The 9,400-nt window shown below is 31.0% G+C and overlaps 1 protein-coding gene across 1 annotated transcript; it reads left to right on the top strand.

Annotated features, from left to right (window-relative positions):
- The first annotated feature begins 1,118 nt into the window (after positions 1-1,118).
- On the top strand, positions 1,119-2,693 carry LOC120771301. Its single transcript, XM_040099235.1, has 2 exons — positions 1,119-1,287; positions 1,832-2,693. Exons 1-2 carry the CDS (start codon positions 1,149-1,151, stop codon positions 2,587-2,589), a joined length of 897 nt encoding a protein of 298 aa, XP_039955169.1. The 5' UTR covers positions 1,119-1,148; the 3' UTR covers positions 2,590-2,693.
- Positions 2,694-9,400: the final 6,707 nt, after the last annotated feature.

Genomic DNA, 9,400 nt, shown 5'->3' with positions numbered 1-9,400 from the left:
TTAAAAATTAATTAATTAAATTGAATTTATTAATAACTTTTTTTAAAAAAATTGCTACAATAGCTAATCAGTTTACAACTGATCTAAAAATATTTAATATTGATTTTTAAAAATTATTTTATTCACATACATACATATATATGTATGTGTGTATATTGCTTTAATTAAGTTAAAAAAAATACTAATTAAGTTTAATTAAATTAATTAAAAAAAATTATTACTTAAATAATAAAACAATTACTAGTTAAATTAATTTTAATTAATTTAACTAATAACTTTTAACTAATTAAAATTAAATTTAATTTTATTAATTTGAAATTTAATAAATTAATTTTAGTTAATTTATAAAAAAGTATTAATTAAATTAATAAAAATTAATTAATTTTTTTTTTTCAAAATTTGCTTCAATAAAGCTTAGAACTTATCTAAAAATATTTAATATTAATTTTTAAAAATTATTCTAAATTGTATTAATTTAATTAAAATTTTTTCTCAAAATTTGCGCCAATATATTAAAATAAATTAATAGAAATAACATTTTTAAATTAAGAAATAAAATATTTCTTTAATTTTTCACTATTTTTTTCTAACATTTATTGAAAAGAACGTATTTTGTATTAATATTTAACAAATTTTAACGTATTTATAATAATTTATATTAATAATTTATAGTAATTCTATAATCATACATAATTTGTAATAGTTTCCAAAAACTAATATTAAATACTTTTAGAAAAAAACGATATTTTTAAACTTTTGTGAGATATCAATTTATTTTATTTTTATATTACGTACAAAAATAACAATGCGAACAATTCTTTTTATCATCAAAAAAATTTCTACAGGGTACACAGCCAGCATTACTCATTTCACACAATGCCTTCGGTTCGTTTCGGTAACCACACACTATGTTATTGCTAAACAACAGCCTGTACTCATACGAAACATTTGCTTATATAAATACATATATAAATATGCACATAAATATATACATAGCATGTATTTATAGGGCAGATAAGTATTCACGAGTGTTTCGTTCTCTTGCGTTCGTATCAACACTATCCGTTGGCATTTGCGTTTATCGCGTCGTCTGCGAGTTCGCTGACATCGAAAATAACGCAGTGCCCGCAGTATTGTCGCGCACAGCAATGGAAAAGGAGGATTTTATAGAGGAAGTACGCAAGCGAGAATTTTTATGGGATAAGAAAAAGATACCATTGGGAAGTCAGCAGCAGAAAATAATCGATAAACTATGGCAAGAAGTAGCGGACGTTTGTAAAATAACAAGTGAGTACACAGTTCAATGCATAAAAATATATTTATTGAGGAAATGTAGTATATTCTTAAGCTTGTATACAAAAATAAATTTAGAAATATAGAAGAAATTTTCATTGAAATAACAATGTTCGGCGTTTGTATCGCACATGTGGAGACACACAAATGTGTAAAGGCTAGGCAAAAAAACACCACTGCGAGTAATTATGGGCGCTTGATGAGTGTACGGCGTGGTAGCTAAAAGAAAAACGCATAAATCTCGCGTTATGCGTATATACATACATACATACATACATATGCACATATCGACCACTTGTATCATCGATTATTTCGTAGTTTGCGGAGAACGACTTTCGAGTGTTTGCAGATAATTTGCATGTGCGTGCAAGCGTGATACCGTTATCGCTGGAATTTTTCGAATGGCGGAACCCGAGCTAATTTTCGTGCTTCAGCTATCATATACTATATATAGTACCGTTATTATACTATAGCTAAGTTCTATATTCCAAAAATACAACATTTTTAACCCCTGTTTTCTACTTTGCACCATTTTCAGAGTCCACAGCCAAAATAAAGTGGCGTAGCTTACGCGATCAATTCCTGAAGGAATTAAAAAAGGTGCCAGTCTACACCAGCGGCGGTAGTTATTACATTGACGAGCGTGAAAAACCGAAATGGACACATTTTAACAGTTTAATTTTCTTGCTCAATACCCACACGCCCCGCAAACAAGTTATTGATATTAGGTCCGAATCGATAATTGATATACGTTCGTCCGATTCGGTGAATAGCTGGGATGAGAACAAAAGCCAAATCGAAGATACGCCACCCACAGTAGAGACGTCTGAAACTACCGACACGTACAATCACTTTCCCAGCATACGGAAAGTTTACACGCTGGACGAGGAATTTGAGAATGCCAACTCGTGTGTAACCGAATGGAAACATGAGCCCGCGGAAGCGAATGTGTGCGATGAGGGTAGATTACAAATAGAATATGAACCACCACCTTTTGTTGCGGTCGCACCACAAATGGCAGATCCGAAATATGCGAAGAATAAACGTGGCTACACATGCAGCGCCGAGGAATACGGCGAGTCGGCGGCCGCACAACTGCGCGATGAACTGTCCGATTGCCCGAGCAAGAAGGCAGCAATTGAGGCTGTCGAGTCGAATGAGGATAATGAAAATTTACTGTTCTTTCGCTCACTTTTGCCCTATATGAATCGCTTGGATATAGTGCAGCAGTTGCGGGTGCGTACGCGGTTTCAGGAGATTTTAATGACGGAATTGGGTACTACCAGACAGTATTGAGGAAGATTAAAGATTTCTATCAATCACATACTCACGGAAATTATATTTAAATTGTAAATAAAGATTTTTTTAAATAATACCAGATATTATGACCACACCCCTTACTTGTCACATTCGTTTTTTTTTTTTCCAAACCGCTAAGATTGTCTTCTTAGACGTGCATATTTAAAAATCCATTATAAATATTTTTTTTTCCTCACATAAAGTTGTTGAGTTGATAGTCCTTGGCATTCGGGTCCGCTTTGGTAAGAAGACCGCCAAGAATCGGCTTCAGTCATGCAAACGAACTGCATATTGTTTGACGCACTTTAAGCACAGCCGGATCTGGGTCCGCTTTGGTTACGTATACCCAACTGCTTGGGAAGACGGACGGCCAGCTTCAGTCATGCTCGAGAGTGCCAAAAGTGGCTATCAAGGCGGATAATGTGACAAAAGTCCGCGAAGTCGTATCGACAGTCGCCATTTGAAGGTGCGCAAGTTAGCTGAATCAGTAGTCCTCTCAAAAGACGAGGTGTCCGCGCGTTTTCTTATTCCATACAACAAACCCAGCAGAATGACTACTTTACAGCATTGTTTGATTCACCTTAAGCACAATCGGACAGAGTTTTTGCGCCATTTTGTGGCCATCGTTGAGTCCCTTGGTGCACACCATATACCAAAAAGTCGTCGAAACAGTGTACTGGACTGGTCGAAACTGTTCCGAAGAAGTTGAAGCAAATGTTATCGGTCAGAACGGTGATTATCAACGTTATGGGAGTAATCTATAAAGCCTATGCAGAGACCACGAAAAACGGTCTATATTTTTGGATCGATTTAATACGGAGAAATTGGTCTTCCAGCTTGCCAATGTACCAGCTTAAACGTCCACCGTCATCATGGCTAAAATGTTCAAACGAAGCTCCATTCAATTTCCCCTAATTCGGTTTGTGGAATTTCTCTTTGTTTACAAACTTGAAGAAATCCCCTGTAGAAATTAGACCCGAGTGAGAGGATATCGCCGCCACCTACTTTTTAGGTCCGTTACCAGCCAACTGTCTGTTAAGTTCTAGGCAACTTAACCAGATCGCAACCGACAGGTTGCGACTAACCAGGCATTGCGAAAACGGTCCTAAGTTTCGAACTAAGCTGTGCCTTCAATTCCTCTACAAATTTTATTCCGAAGGTTTCAGATTTATCAGACAGTCCTCACTATTGCATGTTAGTATAGAAATCTGTGCCCAAAGCACGCTGCATTATCGACGTAAACTTCTTACGAGCGCTTACCCATATGACGACTGCTTTGTATGCCGTGCAATAATAATAAATGCAACGCTGTCTGCCAAATTTTACAATAATGCCGAGACGCATATAAAGTTGCACGCGAGCGCATATATGCTTAGCCCCGGCTGAGTATGCATCGGCTGACAGTTGTTTTTGCGACGATGTGCAGTTGTTGGTATTTTTCAAAGTCACAGCTGCCGCGTGGAATACAAATGCAATGCCGTCAAAAACCAACAACAACAACAATATCAACAACTTGTAAGTATACTAAAAATATGCCATTACTATGCAGACTGAGTACATGCCTGACAAGAGAGTGCAGCTGAGCGCGCAGTGGTTCACTTGCGTAGAAAAAATGAGACACCACTAAAGCCGTTAACATTTAATGAGTGCTTTGCAGACTGTTAAAACAGCTGTTTGTTTATTTTATTTTTTAACAGCGTCGTCATTTTGCAGCGAGCGACTGAGCACGTGAGCGACTCATGTTAAGGCGTGTTTTTATTTTTATTTGTATGAGCGAAAGAGTGTGAGTGCAGCGAGAGTGAATAGAGTGTGCTGTTATTAACATTTTCGTGCAGGTATTACTCACTGTTAGGCAGAGAGCACATAATAACGGCTGTTTGGGGTTGAGGGTTGAAAAGTGCATGTACACACCAACACAGCTGTCGCTGCTGCCGACAGGATATTCGGCCAGCCAGGATGTTTTGCCTTCAGCAGCAGGTCGTGCGGTCGTCGACAGTTCAACTTCAGTTTGCTGTGCCACTGCAACATTCAGTCAGTTTAACGCTTTGTGGCGCCGTGTGCGGCTGTAAAAATTTCGACTCCGTTAATTAGTTCACTTTTAACACGGCAACGTGCGGTTGTTTTCAAAACTCAGAAGCGAAATTTTGTACTTATTTTTGGCAAAGGTGAAATATATTAGCGTTGTTTAACATAGAAAAATATATTTTTTGTTAAAAAATTAAAACAGCAATGTTTTCAATTTCGTTGTTGTTGTCTAAATCGCAAAGAAATGCACAAAAGTGACGTCATACTTTGCATTCACAAGCAATTTGTGCCAATTTGTTTTTAGCATTGCTTTGTTAAACTAAGCGATTTTGCTGGCGAGTGTCTTTGAAAATCATATTTATAATAAGAATTTGTGAAAATTGCTGGCAATATGCGAATTGGCAACTGCAACCACAACAAAGGTGACAACAAAACAACTGCAGTGGCAAAAACAAAGTGTGTGGCAAATATTTAGCAGTTTTGAGTTTTGTTGTGTGCGGCAAGCAACGCGAAAGTGAAAAAAACACTGCGATGTTTGTATGTGTTTGTGGTAGTGTGTGTGTGTGTGTGTTCATAAGATCGTGTTGTAGCTGCACTGTGAAGTATTTTGCACCTTTTCTAGGTTAAAAACCAGCTAACGAGCTAAAAAAGGAGAACGGAAAAATTTACTATTGTAAATTAAAAGTAATTACAAAGAATTATAATGTTTCAAAAAGTGCAAACTTAAACCAAACTAAAAATAATTAAAAAAACAGAAATTGTAATAAAATACCGACTAATATAGTCATATCATTTTTTATTTGTGAAATTTAAATTATATATATATGTATATATATAAATAAATAAGCCAATATAATTATGATATTAATAATAATAAAAAGAGAAATAATTATAAATATTTTGTAAAATAAAATAAAATATTTTTTTTTTTAACAATTGGACAAAAAAGCAGCTTTATTTTTTATTTTATCTTACTATGTACAATTATTTGTTTGTAACAATTGGAAAATAAAGCAATTTTAGTTTGTGAAAAAATGTTATAAAACAAATCAATTATAATTTCAAAAATAACTTAAAATACATTTTTTTCACACACTAAAATTCTATTTTTTTGTTCAGTTGTTTAAAAACAAAAATAATTTTGCATAATAAGATGTAAAATAATTTCCATGATCATAAAATACCAATAAAATAATAATGTAAATTAATTAATTAATACAATAAATTATTTCATCTGTAAAAATGAAATGAAACATTTCTTTCTTTAAAATAACCAAAAAAAAAAAACAATTCAAAACACAATTAATATGCGAAAAAATAAAAAAATGTGCATTTAATAGAAAAAAAATTTTTTTATATTTATTTTTTTATTGGAAAGAAAACAAAAATATATGATGAGTTAACTTAAATAAAACATTATATTGTAAATGTTATAAATTAAATAAACTAAAATTAAATTAAATAAGTAAAACATAATTAAATTATAAAAACCTCAAAAAAATTAACTTTTGTAAAAATTTCACAAAATGCATAATGATTTTTACAGAAGAATTTATAAAGAAACAGTTTTAAATTAAAAAAAACTCCAACATTTTTAAATTTAAAATTAAAAAAAAATTGAAAAAAGTAAATAATAAAATAAAAATAAATGGAGATCATGTACATATGTATAAAAGTTGTGTAAAATTATAAAAAATATTTAATATTTTGTAAAACATATACATATGTATATAATAAGAAAAATATAAAACTTGTGTAAAAGAAATAATAAAGAACTGTCAACATTTAAAAAAAATCATTAAAAAATTTTAATTTAAGGCTGCCAAATAAAAGTATAGAAAGATTAAAAAAAAAATTATAGTCAGATAGAATTCGAAAAAATATAATTATAAAAATTAAATAATATATAATATATATAAATTATATAATCGAAACAAAAACAACATTGTGAACGTTTAAAAAAAAAAATATTTATACAAACTAGTAGAATATGTATAAAAACAGTTTGAAATTTCCCAAAAAACAATAAAAAAAAATTAAAATTATAATTCATATAAAATTATAACAAAAATATGCAAAAATTTATAATCACAAAATTAAAAAATGAAATGTTACGTTTAAACAAATCTTTATATTTTGAAAAGACCAAAAGAATATGTATAGGACCAGTGAAATTAAAAAAAAAATATGTAAATAATCAGCACAAATTAAAAAAAATGTATATAATCAGAAAAGTATTAAAAAAAAATATAATAAAAAATACTTTACATAATTAGAAAAAAATATTTACCGATTAAAAATATGTTTCTAAAAGTTGAAATTTAAAAAAAAAACTAAAAACTCTTAAGATTATAATTTGCTTAACTATAAAATTCTACGAAAAACAAAAAAATATATGTAAGAAATATGTATAAGAAAAAATTATATCATCAGAAAAAAATTAAAAACAAAATATTTACCAGAGGAATATGAATAGAAACAGTTTGTAATTTCTAAAAACAAAATTAAAAACTCTGAAATTACAATACAAAAATCCAATTTAAATAATCAGAAAAAAATAAAAAAAAATTTTGTAATCAAAAAAATAAACAAAACCTTGTGAATGTTTAAAACAGTATTCATATTTTGCAAAAACCTTAAAATAGAAAAATATTTCCAATCCAAATATTTATTTTAAAAATAAATATTAATTAAAAATAAAAATAATGAATTATACAATCGGAAAAAATTAAAATAAAATTGTAATAAAAGTGAATTTAAAACGACTGTGATCGTTAAAAAAATATGTAAAACAAAAGCCTTAAAAATATAAAAAAATAATAAAATTCCAAATATTTACCAAAAATTAAAAAAAAATATATATAAAAATAAAAAAAATCATTAAAATTAAAAAAAAAACTAATATTAACAGGCAAAATAAAAAAAACTGTCTGTGATATTAATATTTGTTACAAAAAAATATATACATATACATACATATATGTATATATACAAACAAAAAATATTAATTAAAAATTAAAAAAATATTGAATTGTAGAGCTAAAAACGAAAATTAAATATGCAAAACAAAATTAAAAATAACTACGCGAAAAACATAACGTTGTTGTTATTGTAGCGGAAGAAGAGACAGTCCTTGATCGGATACAATTTTAGGTCCGATCCGGTTACTTGGACCGGACTGTCGTGAAAACGGAAAAAAACTTCTTTGGCAATTGGAAACAGAACATGTTTAAGAGCTGTGCTTCGTAGACTCTTTCTTATAGCAAATGCTGGAAATATTCAAATCCCATTGCAGAACTGCAATTTTTTTTTAACAAAATCAGCGTATTGAAACCGTATTTTTATGGATACAAAGCGTAAAAGCTGCACATTATCACCAAGTAGCCCAGAAGGAGCTTTTGACCTTATAATTTTGATATTAGAAGTTTCAGACCATAACTTTTTCGTTGAACTGATAAATTCAGCATTTTGATATTCAATACTAAGAAAATCGTAAGATGCCAACTTAATCAAATAACACAAAGGAGAAAAAGGCTTATATACCATACATGTCTTTCATAGAAATGCAGCCAACTTCAGTTAATGACATAAAAATCAAAAAACCTTCTGATTTAAATTGGTCCGTTTGTATAAGTTTATGTCAACTAGTCTGTCAGTTTTGTAGATATCGAGATGAAAATTTACACACGGTCTCTTTTCTTTAAGAAGCTGCCCATTGGTCGGTATTAGCGATATCGGACCATTATAGCAGATAGTTGCCATAGAAACGGAACGATCGAAAACGGGAGCTTATATGGAAAACTTTTTCAATTGAGCAGATATTTTTACGAAATTACGCATGGAGTTATTGGCTAAAGCACTGATGCTATCTCCGTGAAAAAGGTTTAGATCGGATCACTATAGCATATAGCTGCCATACAAACTGACTGTTCAAAATTGAAAAAAAAAATCTTTTTACAGGCTTCCATGCTATAAGAAATGCATATCTCAAGAATATTATAGCTTTAGTGTAGCCGAAGTACGTTTTTTTCCTAGTTTCAATAACATCTTTCAACCTAACCTCAATTTCAAATATATTTTTTGTTCGTTGTAGTACACAAATTGGCAACAAAAATGAGCAAGAGGAAATTTGTTTGGCATTTTTTTGCAGCATTTTTACGTAAAATTTACATTTTTAATTTTTGAAGAAATATTCATCAATAGCCAAGCACTACAGCCGGCGCGACTCTTCTTTTACATACATACATACATTTGTAAACATGTTTATTGAATCGTTAGCATGGATTTTATTTTCCTGTTTATCGAAATATACCCATGCCAACTTTTTTGAAGGTATATATATACATATATGTATATACATGTAGATATGTAGCTACTTCTTCTTGCATAGTGTCTGCATTCATTAGACCACGGCACATCTGCTGCTGGCACTCTCCTCCTGCCCTTACGCCGCCACATAAAATCAACGATTGGCGAACAACAGCGTTTGATTCATTCACCGCTCTTTTTATGTGTAATACATCCATACATACATGTATGTAGTTCTGTGTAAACCAGTGCGCTCTCCGCTTTACTTTCCCTGCCGCGCAGTAGCGTCGCCGTCGTGCCTTACCAGCCAGTTCTTGCGCCAAGCGTGTGTCCATGCTCATGCATTCTGAGCATTTCAACAACTGTTAAGGCGCTTTGACACGCCAGCAAACAACAACAAGCGCTGAGAGGACATACACTGGCACATATACATATATGTGTATGTACGTGTGTGCGCTTGTGTGGTGTGCGGAAG

This window comes from Bactrocera tryoni, chromosome 3 (genome assembly GCF_016617805.1).
Source record: "Bactrocera tryoni isolate S06 chromosome 3, CSIRO_BtryS06_freeze2, whole genome shotgun sequence".
Lineage (NCBI taxonomy): Eukaryota > Metazoa > Arthropoda > Insecta > Diptera > Tephritidae > Bactrocera > Bactrocera tryoni.
This window is presented reverse-complemented; position numbering and strand designations above follow the sequence as displayed.